The sequence below is a fragment of the Trachemys scripta genome, chromosome 24, assembly GCF_013100865.1.
Source record: "Trachemys scripta elegans isolate TJP31775 chromosome 24, CAS_Tse_1.0, whole genome shotgun sequence".
Lineage (NCBI taxonomy): Eukaryota > Metazoa > Chordata > Testudines > Emydidae > Trachemys > Trachemys scripta.
In genome coordinates this window covers 11,100,707-11,124,703 of record NC_048321.1, presented here as the reverse complement: position 1 = coordinate 11,124,703, position 23,997 = coordinate 11,100,707, and the positions used below count along the sequence as shown (strand labels likewise).

The window sequence follows — 23,997 nt, the reverse complement described above, 5'->3', positions numbered from 1 at the left end:
AGACCCAGCTGCTGCCCCAGTGTCACTCTACTGGTCAGTGGGTGATTTTCTACTGGTACAATGAAAGCGCTGCCTCCCTTACTGGGGATGCCCTTGTCTCAGTGGAAAGGGGCATCTCTGGGTGCAGCCCCAGAACCTCTTTAACTGTCTCGGTTTCTAAGCCAAGCCCGTGTGGAGACAAGCCCTTAGGAATTACCACATGGGATCAGAATCCCGGCCAGTCTAGACCAGCATCCCTACTCCAGCCCTGCCCTGCCTCGGATACTTCAGAGGAAGGAGAAACACTCCCCCTAGTGGGCAATACTGGAATAACCTGCCCATATGAGGAATTTTCCTCACCCCACGCACAGAGAGAAGTTGGTTTATACCCTGGTGCCAAAGAGTTAATGTCCCTTCCACATTCTGTCTCTCCTCCCCAGCAGAACCGTGAATGTCCTTGTGATTCAGACAGGTCAAGGGTGTGTTGGGTTTTAATCCTGCAAAAGCGTGACAAAGCGATAATATCCAGTGGCAATGAGTTCTGCGGGATAACTTTCCATCATGTAAATAAAGTCTCCACTTCTGCACTCCACCGGGTCATGATCTTTGTATCGCCAGGGTAACCCTGCTACTGGCATCACACTCACTGCGGGGTTTCCTCGGGGCCCAGGCTCAGTCACCATCTTCCCCACAATGCTCAACACCTGCTGCTCACACCCGATCCGGATTTGTGTCCCTGTCCCAGCACTGAGCTGCCAGCTATGGGGAGGCGCCTTCAATTCCTTTGGGCAGGCCTCTGTCTAGCAGAGAACCTACAGACCCTCCGGTTCAGAGGGGATCACAGCCGCCCAGGACACAGGGCCAGATTCTCATTCACGCCAAGCCCCCGTCACATCACCCTGGNCGCTGTCCTACTGCCACGTCAAGGGGATCGTCCTGCTGCTGGTGCTGGGAGCCCTGAGCGCCGGGATCATCGCGGTGCACGTCCACCCCGGCAGGGAGCGGAGACAGGACTGAGAGCAGAGGAGCTCCCACTGCGGCTGCCAATCCCGCCTGGGCGTTCCCCAGCCCGCCAGCCCGAGGGTGATACAGGGGGACGCTCGCTTGCAGCTTCCGAAGGGTGAATGTCACTGAGTGGGAGGAGGGGAAGTATTGGGTCCCTCTGTGTGGTGGGAGATGTGGTGGAGAATCAGCCCTGCTCAGAGGCGCCCTCTGGCAGCCGCTGGCAGCACAACAGGTGCGCCTGCCTCAGTTTCCTCCCATCAACCTTCTGAAAAGACCCCAGTGTCTAATTCTTCCCCTACCTGGGGCTGATTTATTATCCCAGAGTGTAAACAGTCCCCAGACGCCCAGCCCACAGCTCACACAAATCCCCCGACCCAGAGCTCACTGCTCAGTCCCCACGGCTCCTCCAGTGCCGGATTCTAACCAGGCTTCCCAGGCCCGTCTGGGCTTCCCAGACCTTTCCCAGGGACTCCCTGCCGTGCCCGCTTCCCCCCCGCCAGGCTCTTCCCCCCTCCATGGCATCCGGCTCTCTGGGGACAGGAGCTCACTTCCAGCTGCACCTGGTTAATGCCCAAGGCAGGCCGGCCCCGGCCTCTGGCTGTTAAAGGGGCAGAACACCCTGTCACGGAGGCACTTTCCCCCCACTGTGCTCTGGGGCCGATGACTGTGCGGGGCAGGGCGATGGAGAGCCAGGACCAAGGAGTTTGGCCCGGAAGAAACTCAGCTGCCTTGTGAACCCAGGACTGGCCCTAAACACAGGGGACCCTGGCCTGGTCTAGACCCAGCTGCTGCCCCAGTGTCACTCTACTGGTCAGTGGGTGATTTTCTACTGGTACAATGAAAGCGCTGCCTCCCTTACTGGGGATGCCCTTGTCTCAGTGGAAAGGGGCATCTCTGGGTGCAGCCCCAGAACCTCTTTAACTGTCTCGGTTTCTAAGCCAAGCCCGTGTGGAGACAAGCCCTTAGGAATTACCACATGGGATCAGAATCCCGGCCAGTCTAGATCAGCGTCCCTACTCCAGCCCTGCCCTGCCTCGGATACTTCAGAGGAAGGAGAAACACTCCCCGTAGTGGGCAATACTGGAATAACCTGCCCATATGAGGAATTTTCCTCACCCCACGCACAGAGAGAAGTTGGTTTATACCCTGGTGCCAAAGAGTTAATGTCCCTTCCACATTCAATCTCTCCTCCCCAGCAGAACCGTGAATGTCCTTGTGATTCAGACAGGTCAAGGGTGTGTTGGGTTTTAATCCTGCAAAAGCGTGACAGAGCGATAATATCCAGTGGCAATGAGTTCCACAGGATAACTTTCCATCATGTAAATAAAGTCTCCACCTCTGCACTCCACAGGGTCATGCTCTTTGTATCGCCAGAGTAACCCTGTTACTGGCATCACACTCACTGCGGGGTTTCCTCGCGGCCCAGGCTCAGTCACCATCTTCCCCACACTGCTCAGCACCTGCTGCTCACACCCGATCCGGATTTGTGTCTCTGTCCCAGCACTGAGCTGCCGGCCATGGGGAGGCGCCTTCAATTCCTTTGCGCAGGCCTCTGTCTAGCAGAGAACCTACAGACCCTCTGCTCCCAGGGGATCGCAGCCCCGCAGGACGCAGGGCCAGATTCTCATTCACGCCAAGCCCCCGTCACACCACCCTGGCTGTGCAAAGGGCCCTGACAGTGGGTGTCTATGTACTGGGAGCCCCGTTGAAGCGCTTTTCATTGTCAGAGCCGCGTCAAGGGGCCCCAGGGTAACTGAGAATTCCTAGCATGACAGGCTCTCCGGTGCAATAGACAGAACCATCCAATATCGCAGGAGCCGTGTATGGTTCAGACCCTTTCAGCCCTGAGCAATTAGAGGAACCTTCCCCAACTCAGCGCCCTGGGCTACTTATAGCTCATTGCGCGACTTACCACAAAAGGAAAGAGCGTCTCGCAGGGGAAGTTGCAGAGCTGTGGGGCGGGTCATTTCTCTGCAGCCCCTCGACACCATCAGGGATCGGCCACTCAGCAAACCCTGCAGGCCTACGCACTCCGGCTCTGTTCAGTCAGGACACCCGTTATATGGACTGACGGCCACCTGCTCTGCCTGCCCCACGCTGTCAGGATGGAGGGGGCTCTACGGCCTTCCCTTCTCTTGCTCCTGTTGTTTTTACAACCCAACGGTGAGTGATCTGTCTGAATTCCGGGGCAGGAAATGGGGGCAGAGACAGCGGTGCCATTTCAGATTTCGGGGGTGGGGGTGGCACTTTAACCGTGAATCCAGAGGCTACTGGGCACCTGAAAACTCTTGTTTTTTTGCAGATAATATGAGAGAGACAGTGCACCTGTCAGATAATAGTTTCTAATTCCTATAAAAAGAAAGAAAATTAAATAAACATTAGACCCACTCAACTCTAATACTAACCTGTTCTGATGTCTTGTGGCAAGTCACTTAAGGGACACTGGTTAGATTTAAAATGTTACTGTATATTCCTACTTTCTTACTAACTCTTGAATAGAACTCTGGAAACAATTGTAGAAGAACCTAGAGGACTTTCTATCTCTTTTTTGCAGTTCATCAAGCTTGGAATAGATCCTTTAGCTTTTGGAAACATCCTATCAGGGGAAGGCCCCGTGAGTTTATATTGCACCTGCCTGCGGCTCTAGGGGTGTTACCCCACCACAAATAATAGTCTGAAACTGACTTTAAACAGGAGTGAAACTGACACTTTCAAGTCACTTGCAGAGTATTGCCGACCCCAAATGTTCAAAAATCAAGAATCAGACTCACCAAAATCATGAGATGGCTTTAAAATAATGAGCTTATATAAAAAAAAAAAATAGATTTGGTGGGGTTTTTTTTTACATTCTGCTTTTCGAGTCTTTAAGGTGCACTGGGGTCACATTTTGAAGCTTCCTCCACAGACACAAGAGCTGGAAAAGTCATTGTTCTTTAAGAATAAAGGCTGAAATCATCACACATCACTTGACTCCAGGTGCCGGGGTTTTAAGGAAAACAATATTTATCATGTTTCAGAGTAACAGCCGTGTTAGTCTGTATCCGCAAAAAGAAGAACAGGAGTACTTGTGGCACCTTAGAGACTAACAAATTTATTAGAGCATAAGCTTTCGTGGACTACAGCCCACTTCTTCGGATGCATATAGAATGGAACATATAATGAGGAGATATATATACACACATACAGAGAGCATAAACAGGTGGGAGTTGTCTTACCAACTCTGAGAGGCCAATTAATTAAGAGAAAAAAAAAAAAAAACTTTTGAAGTGATAATCAAGCTAGCCGAGTACAGACAGTGTGATAAGAAGTGTGAGAGTACTTACAAGGGGCGATAGAGTCAACGTTTGTAATGGCTCAGCCATTCCCAGTCCTTATTCAAACCGGAGTTGATTGTGTCTAGTTTGCATATCAATTCTAGCTCTGCAGTCTCTCTTTGGAGTCTGTTTTTGAAGTTTTTCTGTTGTAATATAGCCACCCGCAGGTCTGTCACTGAATGACCAGACAGGTTAAAGTGTTCTCCCACTGGTTTTTGAGTATTTTGATTCCTGATGTCAGATTTGTGTCCATTAATTCTTTTGCGTAGAGACTGTCCGGTTTGGCCAATGTACATGGCAGAGGGGCATTGCTGGCACATGATGGCATATATCACATTGGTAGATGTGCAGGTGAACGAGCCCCTGATGGTATGGCTGATGTGATTAGGTCCTATGATGATGTCACTTGAATAGATATGTGGACAGAGTTGGCATCCGGGTTTGTTACAAGGATAGGTTCCTGGGTTAGTGGTTTTGTTCAGTGATGTGTGGTTGCTGGTGAGTATTTGCTTTAGGTTGGGGGGTTGTCTGTAAGCGAGGACAGGTCTGTCTCCCAAGATCTGTGAGAGTAAAGGATCATCTTTCAGGATAGGTTGTAGATCTCTGATGATGCGCTGGAGAGGTTTTAGTTGGGGGCTGAAGGTGACAGCTAGTGGTGTTCTGTTATTTTCTTTGTTGGGCCTGTCTTGTAGGAGGTGACTTCTGGGTACTCGTCTGGCTCTGTCAATCTGTTTTTTCACTTCAGCAGGTGGGTATTGTAGTTTTAAGAATGCTTGATAGAGATCTTGTAGGTGCTTGTCTCTATCCGAGGGATTGGAGCAAATGCGGTTATATCTTAGAGCTTGGCTGTAGACAATGGATCGTGTGGTGTGTCCTGGATGGAAGCTGGAGGCATGTAGGTAAGTGTAGCGGTCAGTAGGTTTCCGGTATAGGGTGGTATTGATGTGACCATCGCTTATTAGCACAGTAGTGTCCAGGAAATGGACCGCTTGTGTGGATTGATCTAGGCTGAGGTTGATGGTGGGATGGAAATTATTGAAATCATGGTGAAATTCCTCAAGGGCTTCTTTTCCATGGGTCCAGATGATGAAGATGTCATCAATGTAGCGCAAGTAGAGTAGGGGCGTTAGGGGACGAGAGCTAAGGAAGCGTTGTTCTAAGTCAGCCATAAAAATGTTGGCATATTGTGGGGCCATGCGGGTACCCATAGCAGTGCCGCTGACTTGAAGGTATATATTGTCCCCAAATGTGAAATAGTTGTGGGTGAGGACAAAATCACAAAGTTCAGCCACCAGGTTAGCTGTGACATTATCAGGGATACTGTTCCTGATAGCTTGTAGTCCATCTTTGTGTGGAATATTGGTGTAGAGGGCTTCTACGTCCATAGTGGCCAGGATGGTGTTTTCTGGAAGATCACCGATGGATTGTAGTTTCCTCAGGAAGTCAGTGGTGTCTCGAAGATAGCTGGGAGTGCTGGTAGCGTAGGGTCTTAGGACAGAGTCTACATAACCAGACAAGCCTGATGTTAGGGTGCCAATGCCTGAGATGATGGGGCGTCCAGGATATCCAGGTTTATGGATCTTGGGTAGCAAATAGAATACCCCTGGTCGGGGTTCTAGGCATGTGTCTGTACGGATTTGTTCCTGTGCTTTGTCAGGGAGTTTTTTTAGCAGATGGTGTAGTTTCTTTAGGTAATCCTCAGTGGGATCAGAGGATAATGGCCTGTAGAATGTGGTGTTAGAGAGCTGTCTAGCAGCCTCCTGGTCATATTCCAATTTATTCATGATGACGACAGCACCTCCTTTGTCAGCCTTTTTGATTATGATGTCAGGGTTGTTTCTGAGGCTGTAGATGGCGTTGTGTTCAGCATGGCTGAGGTTATGTGGCAAGTGATGTTGCTTTTCCACAATTTCAGCCTTTGCACGTCGACGGAAGCAATCTATGTAGAAATCCAGTCTGTTGTTTCGACCGTCCGGAGGAGTCCATGCAGAATCCTTTTTTTTGTAGTGCTGGTAGGGAGGATTCTGTGGGTTAGTATGCTGTTCAGAGGTATGTTGGAAATATTCTTTGAGTCGGAGACGTCGAATATTTATCATGCGACTCAGGACAAACTCATGAGAGTTGGGAACACTGGTTTCACTTCTGTTGAAAGGCTCGTTACTTTCCAGAAGTGTCTTAAATACAAGACCCCACCGCCCATGGACTTCCTCTCTGACCTCAGGTCAGTGCCTTAGGGACAGAGTCTTAAGGCTTTTAGGCACCCAAAGCTGCATCCAGGCATCCAGTTGGGTTTACAAAGCACCGAACCTTCTAGGCGCTTTTGAAAATCCCACTCAGTGCCTAAATACCTGTGAAAGTCTGACGGTGAGTGCCTCAGTGCCCATCTGTACAATGGGGAGAACAGCACAGCTCTGCCTCACCCAGGGGCTGTGATGTGAGGTGCTCAGATACTGCAGTGATGGGGCCACATCAGTACCACAGGTAGCGTGGGAACTTCTCTGTGCCACTGCTAGTCGTGCTCTGGGGTTCGGCCCCTTCTTTTCACTTATGCCCCTCACACCTTCCTCTGTTCTGAACGTAGCCTGGGCTCACAGGGCTTGGCTGTATTTCGTCTGAAGTCCCCTGTGTTCTCTCCTCACCCCCTCACCCACACAGGGATTCCTGTGTCACAGGTTCATCTCTAACCACTTCCAGATCCTTCATTTAATTACCAGCCGTTCCTTCTCCTAATCACCCTGCCTGTGTTTGTGAACAGAGCACTGACTCCCTGCCCCAGGGACACAAGCTGAGAGAAACCCCTCTGTAGAACTCACAATCCACTGAAGAGCTCCGCCCGGGAGCACANACACAGGGCCAGATTCTCATTCACGCCAAGCCCCCGTCACATCACCCTGGCTGTGCAAAGGGCCCTGACAGTGGGTGTCAATATACTGGGTGCCCCATCGAAGGTCTTTTCATTGTCAGAGCCGTGTCAAGGGGCCCTGGAGTAACTGAGAATTCCTGGTGTGAGGCTCTCCGGTGCAATGGACAGAACCATCCAATATCTCAGGAGCTGTGTCTGTTTCAGACCCTTTCAGCCCTGAGCAATTAGAGGAACCTTCCCCAACCCAGCGCCCTGGGCTGCTTTGAGTTCACTGCGCGAGTTACCACAAAAGGAAAGAGCGTCTCGCAGGGGAAGTTGCAGAGCTGTGGGGCGGGTCATTTCTCTGCAGCCCCTCGGCACCATCAGGGATCAGCCACTGTCTCAACCAGACCCTGCCGGCCAACCCACTCTGGCTCTGGGTCTGTTGGGTCAGGACACCCGTTATATGGACTGACGGCCGCCCGCTCTGCCTGCCCCTCGCTGTCAGGATGGAGGGGGCTCTACAGCCTCCCCTTCTCTTCCTCCTGCTGGTTTTACAGCCCAGTGGTGAGTGATCTCTCTGAATTCCAGGGCAGGAAATGGTATCAGAGACAGTGGTGCCATTTCAAATTTCGGAGGCGGGGGGGCAGCACTTTAACTGTGGGGGGAGGGATAGCTCAGTGGCTTGAGCATTGGCCTGCTAAACCCAGGGTTGTGAGTTCAATCCTTGAGGGGTCATTTAGGGAACTGGGGTAAAAATCTGTCTGGGGATTGGTCCTGCTTTGAGCAGGGGGTTGGACTAGATGACCTCCTAAGGTCCCCTCCAAGCTGGATATTCTATGATTCCAGAGGCTACTGGGCACCTGAAAACTCTTGGGTTTTTTTCTGCAGATAAGAGAGATACAGTGCTCCTGTCAGATAACAGTTTCTAATTCCTATATAAAGAAAGAAAATTTAATAAATATTAGACCCACTCTGCTCTAATATACTAACATATTCTGACCTCTTGTGGCAAGTCGCTTAAGAGACACGGGTTAGGTTTAAAATGTTAACAGATATGCCTAGTTTGTTACTAACTCTTGAATACAACTCTTGAAACAATTGTAGAAAAACCTAGATGACTTTCTATGTGTTTTTTCAGTTGATCAAGCTCAGAATAGGTCCTTTAGCTTTTGGAAGCATCCTATTGGGGAAGGCCCCGTGAGTTTATACTGCACCTGCCTGGGGCTCTAGGGGTGTTACCCCGCCACAAATAATAGACTAGAAACTGACTTTAAACAGGAGTGAAACTGACACTTTCAAGTCACTTGCAGAGTATTGCCGACCCCTAATGTTCAAAAATCAAGAATCAGACTCACCAAAAATCATGAGATTGGCTTTAAAATAATGAGCTTATAGAAAAAAAATAATAGATTTGGTGGGTTTTTTTCTTTACATTCTGCTTTTTGAGCCTTTAAGCTTTCTTCACAGCCACAAGAGCTGGAAAAGTCATTGTTCTTTAAGAATGAAGGCAGAAATCATCACACATCACTTGACTCCAGGTGCCGGGGTTTAAGGAAAACAATATTTATCATGAGACTCACGACAAACTCATGAGAGTTGGGAACACTGCTTTCACTTCTGTTGAAAGGCTAGTTCCTTTTCAGTAGTGTCTTAAACACAACACCCTTCCCCCCACGGACTTCCTGTCTGACCTCAGGTCAGTGCCTTAGGGACAGAGTTTCAAAGGTTTTTAGGCACCCAAAGATGCAGCCAGGCATGTAGTGGGGTTTACAAAGCACTGAACCTTCTAGGCGCTTTTGAAAATCCCACTCGGTGCCTAAATTCCTGTGAAAGTCTGACTGTGTGTGCCTCAGTGCCCATCTGTACAATGGGGAGAACAGCACAGCTCTGCCTCACCCAGGGGCTGTGATGTGAGGTGCTCAGATACTGCGGTGATGGGGCCACATCAGTACCACAGGTAGTGTGGGAACTTCTCTGTGCCACTGCTAGCCCTGCCCTGGGGTTCGGCCCCTTCTTTTCACCTATGCCCCTCACACCTTCCTCTGTTCTGAATGTAGCCTGGGCTCACAGGCCTTGGCTGTATTTCGTCTGAAGTCCCTGCGTTCTCTCCTCAACCCCTCACCCACACAGGGATTCCTGTGTTACAGGTTCATCTAACCACTTCCAGATCCTTCATTTAATTACCAGCCATTCCTTCTCCTAATCACCCTGCCTGTGTTTGTGAACAAAGCACTGACTCCCTGCCCCAGGGACACAAGCTGAGAGAAACCCCTCTGTAGAACTCACAATCCACTGAAGAGCTCCGCCCGGGAGCACACCCCCTGTATGAAACTCGGGGGGGGGGGGGGGGGCAGCCCCCCCCGCCCTACCTAATTGGCGCCCTTGGACAGAGAGCGTCTAATGCACTCCCTGAAGGAGACTGTGGGGTGACCTCATCTCCTGCTGCCCATAGGAGGTGCACAAAGACGGCACCTGCATCAGGGGAATTTATGGAGCTTTGGGGGAACCACTTCAAATGCTCCACAAAGTTAGAAGGGAAATGGGGGCCCCACATACATCCCCTGACATGGGCCTGGGAGACTCATGCCCCTTCCCAACCAAAGGTGGCTTTGCTAGGTCTCCCCCAAACTCCAGCCCCCCGAAGTTCATTGGGGAGCACTGCAGCCCCCTCCCCTGTGAGCCCTGAACCCTCTGCACCATCATCCCTTAGGTGGGTCCCTCACCCCTGAGGATCTAAAACCTCCCCACATTCAGAGCTAGGTGCAAATTCACCTCTTCAGCCAAATTTCCTGCATTAGCCCCCAGCTCAACACAGTCACCCCCCGCTCAGCTACGGCCAGTGGGGATCATGAAACTGCCCGAGACTGCTGGGACGGGAGAGAGGAATCACAGCTGTCTCCCTTACTCTTGGGAGGCGCTCAGATACCGGGGTGATGGGCACCAGTGTAAGAACCCCAGATAGACATGAGTGGGTCCGGTGATAGACCAGGGGTCTCAAACTGGGGTTGGGACCCCTCAGGCGGTCGTGAGGTTATTACATGGGGGGGTTGCGAGGTGTCAGCCTCTGCCCCAAACCCTGCTTTGTATCCAGCATTTATAATGGTATTAAATATATATAAAAATGTTTTTAATTTATAAGGGGGGAGTCGCACTCAGAGGCTTACTGTGTGAAAGGGGTCATCAGTACATAAGTTTGAGAACCACTGGGATAGACAGACTCGGCCATCCATGGGCTGTAATAGGATCATCAGCCTCCACTCAACCTGAGCAGGAAAAACGCCTGTGAGAGCCTGTAACCCGCTCTGGCACCGGGCGGCTCTCTGTCCCCCTCTAGTGGCTGGTTCACAGCAGAGGGAAAGAGCCTCCTACTGCTACCGGATCTCAACCCTCTGAGATCGGACGTGTTCAAAACCCAGATCCGGACCCACATCTGACAGCTGGCCCCTGGCTCTGTAATATCCCAGCCCCAGCGCTGAAGGCGGCCTGGCCATGGGGCGCTGGACACTAGGATCTGAAATCTGGGAGGGTTTGGGTCCAGCTCCATAGGAAGCGGTACCGTCCCCTCCCCCGGCTGTACTCTGGCCCGGGAACAGCAGTGCCCTGGTTCCCGGGGGAACGTGTCACAAGGGCGGGGGAGGGGAACTGGCCTGGGGTCCCCGTGACGGGGCGTGTGGTCGATCTGGTCCTAAAGGGTCCTGTTTTTCTCTCTCCTGGGGCAGGGTACGTCGGAGCAGAGGCAGGCGCGATGGAGCTGAGCCGGATTCTGGGGGACTCCGTCACTTTCCCTCTGGGGATCCCAGCAGAGCAAGTTAGAACTGCTGCCTGGACAGTAAACGCAACGAGGACTATAGTAACTGTAGCAGCAGGAAACCCCCCCACAGTCATTGTGACAGACCCATCCTACGAGGGACGCCTGAGAGTCCCCGAGAGCAACTCGCTTCAGATCACCAGCCTGAGGATGGAGGACACAGGCACCTACAGCGCTCAGATCAGCACCGCTACAGGCGCCATCCACAGACACTTCACACTGCGCGTGTACAGTAAGTGTGGGGCCGATGAACCCCGGGGGAAGCTGGACCCCGCCCTGCTCAGGAACCTCCTCTGGGAGATCAAGGGCTGCAGGGTCCCAGCGTCTGTGCAGACCTCTCAGTGCGGCTGCTTCTCCTCCCCCCCCCCCCCCTCCCTTCTCCTCCCCCCCCCCCCACCCCGTCACCCCCCCAGCTCTGCCTCTCTGCCCACTTCTCCTCTGCAACCTCCTTCCCCCGCCCCGTCTGCTGCCCCACTGCTCCCGCCCCACACGGCCCTGGCTCAGAAGAAACCCAAACTCCTTTTGGCACGCGGGTTTCCTCACCTGCCTGGCCACTTGCCCCAGGCCCCAACCTCCCAATTTCAGCAAATCCCCCTTTTCTGACAGAAACACATTTCATTGAGGAATTTTAACTAGCTCAAGGCTGGGCCTCCTGGTACCACTTCTCCAGCACCCCCAATCCATCCCTCCCTTCTTCCCCCACCTCCAGCTGGGGCAGGGGCAACCGTGCTGCGAGGAGCCAGACAGCTCCCTGCGCTCACCGTCCCCAGCACATCCAGGCAGCGGCTCGCAAGATGCTCTGGGCATTTCAGCCCGTTCCATGTTTCTCTCCCCCCGGCAGAGCCAGTACCGGAGCCAACTGTCCTCTGTGACTCAGTGACCTGTGTGAGTGAAACCTGTAACTACAACCTGAGCTGCACTGCCAGGGATGGAGGCGAGCATGTGACCTACAGCTGGACTCACACAGCAGGGGGCGCTGTTGTAGCCAATGAGTCCATTCTGCACATCTCTCTGAGCCCCCGTGATGCTCACCTGGCCGTCACCTGCACAGCCCAGAACCCCGCCAGTAACAGCTCCACAACGGCCTCTGCAAAGGACCTTTGTGCAGGTAACTCCCTCTGCAGGATCGCGCTGCCCAGTGCTCACACGGGGGAGCTGGCATCGGGTCTCTGCCTTTGCACCAGTCCCAGGCCTTTGATCCCAAATGGAACCTGGCCCCCGCAGCCCCAGAAGCCACCTGGCTGCAGATTTTAGCCTGTAAACCTGCCAGGCAGGGAGTGGTTTGCTCTGGATTTGGCTGTGTCACCAGAGCAGCGTCGCAGGGTCAATGGGCAACAGCCTGGGCCCAAGGAGAGCCGTGCGCAGGCAGATATTGGGGGGGGACCCTGAGGAGTTTAGTTATTAAACACGCCTGATCTCAAACACTGACTAACTTAAGGGGCCGCATCAGACCCCCCATCCCATCCCCCTCTGAGAAGGCTCCTACCTGGGAGGTAGCGGGGGAGGGGCAGGAACGTCAGCGCAGGCTGCCCCGGGGAGGGGTCACAGCCCCACCCTGCACAGGTGTGATGAGCTGCTCATGGGTGGGGGGCGTAGGGAGGAGCCGGTGGAGCGAGGGGCTCAGAGTGGGGGCCGAAGGGGCTGTTTTGGGCGCACCAGAGCCCTCTGGGCCCCGCTCTGGGGACGGGGGGGGGACTCCTGTGCCTGGGGGCTGGATGTGGCCTCTGACCCCCATTTCTCAGAGGGGACACCGGAGCCAGGGCCGGCTCCAGGTTTTTTGCTGCCGAAGCAAAAAAAAAAAACCCACCGGAGTACCGCCGTCGAAGTGCCACCCCAAAGGGCCGAGGTGCTGCCCCTTGAAAAGTGCTGCCCCAAGCACGTGCTTGGAACGCTGGTGCCTAGAGCCGGCCCTGACCGGAGCCGAGGTCAGCGGGACCTGGCCCTATTTGCACCGCGTCTCCTCCTGCCCTGTATGGAGCGGGGGGCAGGTTCCCAGGCACCCCGACTCCTTCCCCTGCTGTGTGCTTGGGACAACGCCAGTTCCCCCTGCATGAACTGACACCATCACCTTTGTTTGTTTAGCTCCCACACCAGTCTCGGCCTCCTCGCTGTCCTACTGCCACGTCAAGGGGATCGTCCTGCTGCTGGTGCTGGGAGCCCTGAGCANTCCTGGCGTGACAGGCTCTCCGGTGCAATAGACAGAACCATCCAATATCTCAGGAGCTGTGTGTGTTTCAGACCCTTTCAGCCCTGAGCAATTAGAGGAACCTTCCCCAACCCAGCGCCCTGGGCTACTTATAGCTCATTGCGCGACTTACCACAAAAGGAAAGAGCATCTCGCAGGGGAAGTTGCAGAGCAGTGGGGCAGGTCATTTCTCTGCAGCCCCTTAGCACAATCAGGGATCGGCCACTCAGCAAACCCTGCCAGCCAACCCACTCCGGCTCTGTTGGGTCAGGACACCTGTTATACGGACTGACGGCCGCCCGCTCTGCCTGCCCCTTGCTGTCAGGATGGAGGGGGCTCTACGGCCTCCCCTTCTCTTCCTCCTGCTGGTTTTACAGCCCAGTGGTGAGTGATCTGTCTGAATTCCAGGGCAGGAAATGGTGGCAGAGACAGCGGTGCCATTTCAGATTTCGGTGGGGTAGAGGTGGGCACCTTAACCACGATTTCAGAGGCTACTGGGCACCTGAAAACTCTTGGTTTTTTTTGCAGATAATAAGAGAGATACAGTGCTTCTGTCAGATAATAGTTTCTAATTCCTTTATAAAGAAAGAACATTAAATAAATATTAGACCCACTCAGCTCTAATACTAACATGTCCTGACATCTTGTGGCAAGTCACTGAAGGGACACTGGTTAGGTTTAAAATCTTGATGCAGCCAGGAGGCATCCAGTGGGGTTTACAAAGCACCGAACCTTCTAGGCACTTTTGAAAATCCCACTCGGTGCTTAAATACCTGTGAAAGTCTGGCTGTTAGTCTGTGTGTGCCTCAGTGCCCATCTGTACAATGGGGAGAACAGCACAGCTCTGCCTCACCCAGGGGCTGTGATGTGAGGCGCTCAGATACTGCGGTGATGGGGCCACATTAGTACCACAGGTAGCGTGGGAACTTCTCTGTGCCACTGCTAGCCCTGCCCTGGGGTTCAGCCCCTTCTTTTCACCTAAGCCCCTCACACCTTCCTCTGTTCTGAATGTAGCCTGGGCTCACAGGGCTTGGCTGTATTTCGTCTGAGTCCCCTGCATTCTCTCCTCAACCCCTCACCCACACAGGGATTCCTGCTTTACAGGTTCATCTAACCACTTCCAGATCCTTCATTTAATTACCAGCTGTGACGGTGCACTCCATATGCTTTATGGAAATATGCTTGTGAATATGACATCACTGGAATATGCTTTACGCTAAATACCCCTTGTATGGTGTCAGTAGAAAGCTTCTAATCTACTAAGTGTGTTCATCCTATTTGTTTACGTGTCTTATTTCTATATTTGGAGTTAGTAGAATAAGATATGAACTTTTATCACTGATATAAACATAGGAAGTGGAGGCCATTAAGGGTGCTCTAGAAACAGTCAGTTGTAAATGGCCTTAGTTACTTGAAAGCCTCCCTGTGTACGTGTGGGCCAGCCCATGGGGAATGGAGACTGGGGGTCTTACAGGGACATGTGACCATGTCACCTGATACTGGAATCCATCTTAAATCTAGTACTTTTCCATTTAGAAGGAGGGGTGGGGACCCAGAGAGACAAAAGATTCCCGCCTTGTGCCAAAGCTATAAAAGGGGGTGGAGCAGGACAAAACAAGCTGCCAGTCCTGAGAAAACCCCTGCTTACCACCTGAGATGTCTGCTGGAACTAACCAGGACTACACCAGGGGAAAGGATTGGGCCCAGCCTAGGAAGGAGTCTAGTCTGTGAAAGAATCTTATTGGAACATCTGAGGGTGAGGTTTCATCTGTAATCAGTTTCTTACTGTATTTGGCTTAGACTTGCGTGGTTTTGCTTTATTTTGCTTGGTAACTTACTTTGTTCTGTCTGTTATTACTTGGAACCACTTAAATCCTACTTTTTATATTTAATAAAATCACTTTTGTTTATTAATAAACCCAGAGGAAGGCCTTGGCTACACTGGCGCTGTACGGCACTGCAACTTGCTGTGCTCAGAGGTGTGAAAACGCCCCCCCCAAGCGCAGCGAGAGCGGCGCTGTAAAGCACCACTGTAATCAGCGCCTGCAGCGCTGCACGCTCGCTCGCAGCCCGCTCGCTCGCAGCGCTGCAAGCTACTCCCCTCGGAGAAGTGGAGTACATACAGTGCTGCGAGAGCTCTCGCAGTGCTGACGGCGCGACTACACTCGCGCTTCACAGCGCTGTGAATTGCCAAGTGTAGCCAAGGCCTAAGTGATTAATCCCTGGGGGAGCAAACAGCCGTGCATCTCTCTCTATCCGTGTTCTAGAGGGCGGACAATTTATGAATGTACCCAGTATAAGCTTTATACAGCATCAAACTGATGTATTTGGGGTTTGGATCCCATTGGGAACTGGGTGTCTGGGTGCTGGTGGCAGGTAACCTGCTGAGCAGTTTTCAGTTAGGTCTGCAGCTTTGGGGACGTGGACCAGACCCTGGGTCGGGTTGCAGCAGGCTGGCATGTCTGGCTCAACAAGGCAGGGTTCTGGAGTCCCAAGCTGGCAGGGAAAACGGGCTCAGAGGTAATTTCAGCACATCAGGTGACAGTCCCAAAGGGGTCTCTGTGATGGAACCCGTCACACCAGCCTTTTCTTATCTCAATCACCCTGCCTCTGTTTGTAAACAAAGCACTGACTCCCTGCCCCAGGGACACAAGCTGAGAGAAACACCTCTCTGCAGAACTCACATCCACACTAACTCTGCGCAGTGAAGAGCTCCGCCCAGGAGCACACCTCCTGTATGAAACTCTGGGGCGTGGCAGCACCCCCTTCCCAACCTAATTAGCGCCCTTGGACAGCGAGGATCTAATGCACTCCCTGAAATGGACTGAGGGGTGACATCATCTCCTGCTAACCACAGGAGGTGAACAAAGATGGGACGTGCATCAGGGGAATTTACGGAGCTTTGGGCGAACCACCTCAAATCCTCCACAAAGTTAGGAGGGAAATGGGGGCCCCCCCACAAACAGCCCCTGTGTAGGCTGGTTGGCTCGGGCACACCCCCCTCGGGGCGGTGGGGAGCCAGACCACTTCGCTGCACTGGTCAGGTGTGTTGGGGAAGTAGCGTGATCCTGCAGCAGTCAGTCAGTATTAGCAGTCCCAGGCCCTGGGTCAGGGCGGGGCAGCGAACAGTCAGTGGTTCAGGCCCCTCAGGCAGGGGTTGAGCGAACCGGTTGAACAGCAAACTCCAGACTCCTGGCTCGAGCAGCTGGGGAGACGGGCACCCGCGAGGTGGGTGGCGGGGGGGACGCAGGCCCCCCACTCCACTGCATCCCAGCCTGGGGACCTAGCAGAGGCAGAAAACCCGCTGCTGTGTCAGTGGGGACCCTGACTGCAACACACTGACATTGGCTCTAGCAGTGCTGCGGCCAGACCAGGGTCGGTTGCCCCCGGGCTACTTCCTACCTCCCCCTCTAGAGGTACCTGGGTCCGGACGGTGTCCTCTGCGGGGTCACACCCCATGGGCTCCTTGGTGTAGCTGGCGAGCGGTGGGCCTGGGAGTTCCTCGGAGTAATGGGCGAGCAGTAGGCTTGGCAGCGTCTGTGGGCTCGGGCTAGCGTCAGATGGTGTCTGGTCTGGCCAACCTTCGGGTCGGCCGCCGATCGCCGTGGTCTCCCCACCGGGAGCTACGCCACAAGCGTCTGGTCGCTCCGGTGGCTGGGAGACAAGTGAGCTCTGGGGTCGGGCTTTTATACTTCCTGTCCTGCACCCTGACCTCTGAGGGACGGGCATAGGGTTTGCTGGCTCCCCCCACTTTGGTGTCTGGATGGTGGGGAGCCAGACTACATCGCTACACCCTGCCATGGGCTTGAGAGACCCATGCCCCCTCCCCAGCCAAAGGCAGCTTTGCTGGGTCTGCCCCAAGCTCCAGCACCCCAGGGCTTTTTTGGAAGCACCGCAGCCCCCTCCCTTGTAAGCCCAAAACCCCCTGCCCTGACCCTTAGGCGGGTCCCTCGCCCCTGAGGATCTAAAACCTCCCCACATTCAGAGCTAGGTGCAAATTCACCTCTTCAGCCAAATTTCCTGCACTAGCCCCCAACTCAACACAGTCACCCCCTGCTCACCTACGGCCAGTGGGGATCATGAAACCGCCCGAGCCTGCTGGGAAGGGAGAGAGGAATCACAGCTGTCTCCCTTACTCTTGGGATGTGCTCAGATACTGGGGTGATGGGCACCAGTGTAAGCACCCCCAGAAGGAGACAAGTGGGTCGGGGGATAGACAGACTCGGCCATCAATGGGCTGTAATAGGATTATCAGTCTCCTCTCAACCTGAGCAGGAAAAACGCCTGTGAGAGCCTGTAACCCGCTCTGGCACCGGGCGGCTCTCTGTCCCCCTCTAGTGGTTGGTTCACAGCAGGGGGAAAGAGCCTCCTACTGCTACCGGAGCTCAACCCTCTGAGATCGGACGTGTTCAAAACCCAGATCCAGACCCACATCTGACAGCTGGCCCCTGGCTCTGTAATATCCCAGCCCCAGTGCTGAAGGCGGACTGGCCATGGGGTGCTGGACACTAGGATCTGAAATCTGGGAGGGTTTGGGTCCAGCTCCATAGGAAACGGTACTGACCCCTCCCTCTCCCCCTCCCATCTAGCGCCCTCTCATTCCCGGGAGAACGTGTCACAAGGGCTGGGAAGGGGAACTGGCCTGGGGTCCCCGTGACGGGGCATGTGGTCGATCTGGTGCTAAAGGGTCCTGTTCTCTCTCGTGGGGCAGGGTCCGGCAGAGCAGAGGCAGGCGCGATGGAGCTGAGCCGGATTCTAGGGGACTCCGTCACTTTCCCTCTGGGGATCCCAGCACAGCAACTTATAACTGTTTCCTGGACAGTAAACACAACGAGGACTATAGTAATTGTAATAGCAGGAAATCCCCCCAATGTCATTGTGACAGACCCATCCTACGAGGGACGCCTGAGAGTCCCCGAGAGCTACTCGCTTCAGATCACCAGCCTGAGGATGGAGGACACAGGCACCTACAGCGCTCAAATCACCACAGCTACAGGCATCATCCACAGAAACTTCACACTGCGCGTGTACAGTAAGTGTGGGGCCGATGAACCCCGGGGGAAGCTGGACCCCGCCCTGCTCAGGGACCTCCTCTGGGAGATCAAGGGCTGCAGGATCCCAGAGTCTGTGCAGACCTCTCAGTGCGGCTGCTTCTCCGCCCCCCGCTCCTGTTCCTTCCTCTCTCCCACCCCCCGTCACCCCCCCAGCTCTGCCTCTCTGCCCACTTCTCCTCTGCAACCTCCTTCCCCCGCCCTGTCTGCTGCCCCACTGCTCCCGCCCCACACGGCCCTTACTCATCAGAAACCCAAACTCCTCTTGGCACGCGGGTTTCCTGCATCCAAGCCAGGGCTCACCTACCCGGCCCCTTTCCTCAGGCCCCATCCCCCCAATTCCAGCAAATCCCCCTTTTCTGACAGAAACACATTTCATTGAGGAATTTTAACTAGCTCAAGGCTGGGCCTCCTAGCACCACTTCTCCAGCACCCCCAATCGATCCCTCCCTTCTTCCCCCCACCTCCACCTGGGGCAGGGGCAACCCCAGGAGCCAGACAGCTCCTTGCGTTCACCTCACCTTCCCCACCACATCCAGGCAGCGGCTCGCAAGATGCTCTGGGCATTTCAGCCCGTTCCATGTTTCTCTCCTCCCGGCAGAGCCAGTACCGGAGCCAACTGTCCTCTGTGACTCAGTGACCTGTGTGAGTGAAACCTGTAACTACAACCTGAGCTGCACCATCAGGGATGGAGGGGAGCATGTGACCTACAGCTGGACTCACACAGCAGGGGGCGCTGTTGTACCCAATGAGTCCATTCTGCACATCTCTCTGAGCCCCCGTGATGCTCACCTGGCCGTCACCTGCACAGCCCAGAACCCCGCCAGTAACAGCTCCACAACGGCCTCTGCAAAGGACCTTTGTGCAGGTAACTCCCTCTGCAGGATCGCGCTGCCCAGTGCTCACACGGGGGAGCTGGCATCGGGTCTCTGCCTTTGCACCAGTCCCAGGCCTTTGATCCCAAATGGAACCTGGCCCCCGCAGCCCCAGAAGCCACCTGGCTGCAGATTTTAGCCTGTAAACCTGCCAGGCAGGGAGTGGTTTGCTCTGGATTTGGCTGTGTCACCAGAGCAGCGTCGCAGGGTCAATGGGCAACAGCCTGGGCCCAAGGAGAGCCGTGCGCAGGCAGATATTGGGGGGGGACCCTGAGGAGTTTAGTTATTAAACACGCCTGATCTCAAACACTGACTAACTTAAGGGGCCGCATCAACTCCCCCATCCCATCCCCCGGCTCTGAGAAGGCTCCTACCTGGGAGGTAGCGGGGGAGGGGCAGGAACATCAGCGCAGGCGGCCCAGGGGAGGGGTCACAGCCCCACCCTGCACAGGTGTGATGAGCTGCTCACGGGTGGGGGGCGTAGGGAGGAGCCGGCGGAGCGAGGGGCTCAGAGTGGGGACCCAAGGGGCTGTTTTGGGCCCCGTCACCTCCCTCTGCGTCTGAGCTGCATCAGAGCCCTCTGGGCCCCGCTCTGGGGACGGGGGGGCTCCTGTGCCTGGGGGCAGGACGCGGCCTCTGACTCCAATTCCCCAGACGGGACACCAGAGCCGAGGTCAGCGGGGCCCGGCCCAGACTCAGCCCTGTTTCCACAGCGTCTCCTCCTGCCACGTATGGAGCGGGGGGCAGGTTCCCAGGCACCCCGACCCCTTCCCCTGCTGTGCTCTTGGCGCATCGCCGGTTGCCCCGTGCATGAACTGACGCCATCACCTTTAGCTCACTCATCAGCCCCGGCCTCCTCGCTGTCTTACTGCCGCGTCAAGGGGATCGTCCTGCTGCTGGTGCTGGGAGCCCTGAGCGCCGGGATCATCGCGGTGCACGTCCTCCCCGGCAGGGAGCGGAGACGGGACTGAGAGCAGAGGAGCTTTCACTGCGGCTGCCAATCCCACCTGGGCGTTCCCCAGCCCGCCAGCCTGAGGGTGCTCCGCGGGGACGCTCGCTTGCAGCTTCCGAAGGGTGAATGTCACTGAGTGGGAGGAGGGGAAGTATTGGGTCCCTCTGTGTGGCGGGAGATGTGGTGGAGAATGGGCCCTGCTCAGTGGCGCCCTCTGGCAGCCACCAGCAGCACAACACGTGCGCCTGCCTCGGTTTCCTCCCATTGACCTTTTTAAAAGACCCCAGTGTCTAAACATTCCCCTACCTGGGGCGGATTTATTATCCCAGAGTGTAACCAGTCCCCAGGCGCCCAGCCCAGAGCTCACACAAATCCCCCAACCCAGAGCTCACTGCTCAGTCCCCACGGCTGCTCCAGCGCCTGGTTCTTTCCAGGCTTCCCAGGCCTCTGCACTCCACAGGGTCATGATCTTCGTACCTCTGGGGTAACCTTGCTGGTGGCATCACACTCACTGTGGGGTTTCCTTGGGGCCCAGGCTCAGTCACCATCTTCCCCACAATGCTCAGCACCTGCTGCTCACACCCGATCCGGATGTGTGTCCCTGTCCCAGCACTGAGCTGCCAGCCATGGGGAGGCACCTTCAATTCCTTTGCACAGGCCTCTGTCTAGCAGAGAACCTACAGACCCTCTGCTCCCAGGGGATCGCAGCCCCCCAGGACGCAGGGCCAGATTCTCATTCACGCCAAGCCCCCGTTGTGACGGGTTGGGTCACAGAGACCCCCTTGGAACTGTCACCCAATGTGCTGAGACTACCTCTGAGCCCACCTCTGAACCCGTTTTCCCTGCCAGCTTGGGACTTCAATACCCTGTCTTTTCGAGCCAGACAGGCTAGCCTGCTGCAACGCAGACCCAGGTCTGACCCACGCACCCAAAGCCGCAGACCTAACTGATAGAGAGATATGCACAGCTGTTTGCTCCCTCAGGTAGTAATTACTTACTCTGGGTAAATTAATAAGCCAAAAAAAAAAATAAGAAGAAACTTAATATAACTTTTGCATGGATTTGCTAGAAAAGTGGGGAGGAAAATAAACTCTCTGATCCACTGGANTGGCATCGGGTCGCTGCCTTTGCACCAGTCCCAGGCCTTTCATCCCAAATGGAACCTGGCCCCCATAGCCCCAGAAGCCACCTGGCTGCAGATTTTAGCCTGTAAACCTGCCAGGCAGGGAGCGGTTTGCTCTGGATTTGGCTGTGTCACCAGAGCAGCGTCGCAGGGTCAATGGGCAACAGCCTGGGCCCAAGGAGAGCCGTGCGCAGGCAGATATTGGGGGGGGACCCTGAGGAGTTTAGTTATTAAACACTCCTGATCCCAAACACTGACTCACTTAAGGGGCCGCATCAACCCCCCGTCCCATCCCCCGGCTCTGAGAAGGCTCCTACCTGGGGGTAGGGGCAGGAACATCAGCGCAGGCTGCCCCGGGGAGGGGTCACAGCCCCACCCTGTGCAGGTGTGATGAGCTGCTCACGGGTGGGGGGCGCAGGGACGAGCAGGGAGAGTGAGGGGCTCAGAGTGGGGGCCCAAGGGGCTGTTTTGGGCCCCGTCACCTCCCTCTGCTCAGGAGGCGTCTGAGCCGCGTCAGAGCCCTCTGGGCCTCGCTCTGGGGACGGGGGGCTCCTGTGCCTGGGGGCAGGACGTGGCCTCTGACTCCAGTTCCCCAGACGGGACACCAGAGCCGAGGTCAGCGGGGCCCGGCTCCTCCTGCCCCGTATGGAGCGGGGGGCAGGTTCCAGGCACCCCGACCCCGTCCCCTGCTGTGCTCTTGGCGCATTGCCGGTTGCCCCATGCATGAACTGACGCCATCACCTTTAGCTCACTCATCAGCCCCGGCCTCCTCGCTGTCCTACTGCCGCGTCAAGGGGATCGTCCTGCTGCTGGTGCTGGGAGCCCTGAGCGCTGGGATCATCGCGGTGCACGTCCTTCCCGGCAGGGAGCGGAGACGGGACTGAGAGCAGAGGAGCTTCCACTGCGACTGCCAATCCCGCCTGGGCGTTCCCCAGCCTGCCAGCCCGAGGGTGATACAGGGGGACGCTCGCTTGCAGCTTCCGAAGGGTGAATGTCACTGAGTGGGAGGAGGGGAAGTATTGGGTCCCTCTGTGTGGCGGGAGATGTGGTGGAGAATCGGCCCTGCTCAGTGGCGCCCTCTGGCAGCCGCTAGCAGCACAACATGTGCGCCTGCCTCGGTTTCCTCCCACTGACCTTTTTAAAAGACCCCAGTGTCTAATCGTTCCCCTACCTGGGGCTGATTTATTGTCCCAGAGTGTAACCAGCCCCCAGGCGCCCAGCCCAGAGCTCACACAAATCCCCCGACCCAGAGCTCACTGCTCAGTCCCCTCGGCTGCTCCAGCGCCTGGTTCTTTCCAGGCTTCCCATCCCCAGGGTCATGATCTTTGTACCTCTGGGGTAACCTTGCTGGTGGCATCACACTCCCTGTGGGGTTTCCTCGGGGCCCAGGCTCAGTCACCATCTTCCCCACAATGCTCAACACCTGCTGCTCACACCCGATCCGGATTTGTGTCCCTGTCCCAGCACTGAGCTGCCAGCCATGGGGAGGCACCTTCAATTCCTTTGCGCAGGCCTCTGTCTAGCAGAGAACGTACAAATCGCCTCCCCTTCCCCCCGCAGACGCAGGGCCAGATTCTCATTCACGCCAAGCCCCAGTTGTGACGGGTTGGGTCACAGAGACCCCCTTGGGACTGTCACCCAATGTGCTGAGACTCCCTCTGAGCCCACCTCTGAACCCGTTTTCCCTGCCAGCTTGGGACTTCAATACCCTGTCTTTTCGAGCCAGACACGCTAGCCTGCTGCAACGCAGACCCAGGTCTGACCCACGCACCCAAAGCTGCAGACCTAACTGATAGAGAGACATGCACAGCTGTTTGCTCCCTCAGGTAGTAATTACTTACTCTGGGTAAATTAATAAGCCAAAAAAAAAAAAAAAAAAAAAAAGAAGAAGAAGAAACTTAGTATAACTTTTGCATGGATTTGCTAAAAAAGTGGGGAGGAAAATAAACTTCTCTCTGATCCACTGGATTACAAAATAAGGGGAATATAAACTAGCCGTTACTACGGTTCAGTGGTTTTCACTCTGGGGTGTTTTCTGCATGCTCATTTTTCTGGTTTTTAATTGAAACACACATGTAAAAATGTTAAAGGGCTCGGTCTTCATCTAGGCTTGTCTGTTAAAGTGTTTATTCCTTTACAAAACTTAACATAACTTTCACTTGTATCTGTTAAAAAGCAGGCGAAGACGCAGCCTTCTGATCTGTGATCCACTGGCTTACGGACGCTGTTTTTGCTGACAGTAGCTTTGCTGCAAAATTCTGCTGCTTCAAATTGTCCTTACTAAAAACTGACCAATGTGAGTCTAAAATACAGGGGGAAACTTTTTTATCACTAGACATTACTTTTATAAAGAGATTTTCTGTGTTTTTAACCCTGGGTTGTTTCTGCGTGCTCACTTGTCATTGAAACACACACGCAAAAGGGTTGAATGAAACATTGTTTCTTCAGATAGACTTGTTTTTCAAAGTGGTCTTTTCTAATCCACTAATTTAAAAAGACTGCTTCAAATTGTTCTCACTACACGCACAGGGAAAAGCTTTTCAAAACTTTTTCTTAGTAAGGGTTGGTCTGTTTAGGTCTGGGGTGCTTCTACGTGCTTTTTTTTTATTGAAACATATGCAAAAGTGCTAACTGAAGGGATGTGTCTTCATATAGGCTTGCTAACAGGGGATTTGCTGCAGCTTCAGATTATCCTTATTAAAAAAATAACCCATTTTAGTCTAAAACATAGGGGAAAACTTTTAGAAATTGTTACTAAGGGTTTATAGTTTTAACTTTTATTAAAGCCCCTAGGTAAATGGGCTACATGGCGGGGAAAATGCTTGGGGTTTGTTTTTTTATATAAGATTAAGGCAGTTGG

General features: G+C 54.4%; 2 protein-coding genes across 2 annotated transcripts in view; both read left to right on the top strand.

The window, feature by feature from the left end:
• Positions 1-23,974, top strand: part of LOC117869522 (T-lymphocyte surface antigen Ly-9-like) — a 29,434-nt gene extending 5,460 nt beyond the window's left edge. Inside the window, exons 4-9 of the mRNA XM_034756427.1 lie at positions 10,863-11,183; positions 11,793-12,059; positions 13,034-13,117; positions 19,981-20,136; positions 20,864-20,997; positions 23,314-23,974. Of these exons, the coding sequence (XP_034612318.1) occupies positions 10,863-11,183; positions 11,793-12,059; positions 13,034-13,117; positions 19,981-20,033 (725 nt within the window). The 3' untranslated portion in view covers positions 20,034-20,136; positions 20,864-20,997; positions 23,314-23,974. The remainder of the gene's footprint in view (positions 1-10,862; positions 11,184-11,792; positions 12,060-13,033; positions 13,118-19,980; positions 20,137-20,863; positions 20,998-23,313) is intronic.
• On the top strand, positions 13,125-22,888 carry LOC117869519 (SLAM family member 5-like). Its single transcript, XM_034756425.1, has 5 exons — positions 13,125-13,520; positions 17,848-18,168; positions 18,789-19,055; positions 21,885-22,124; positions 22,830-22,888. The coding sequence occupies exons 1-4, from the start codon at positions 13,463-13,465 to the stop codon at positions 22,019-22,021; spliced, it is 783 nt and encodes a 260-aa protein (XP_034612316.1). The 5' UTR covers positions 13,125-13,462; the 3' UTR covers positions 22,022-22,124; positions 22,830-22,888.
• Positions 23,975-23,997: the final 23 nt, after the last annotated feature.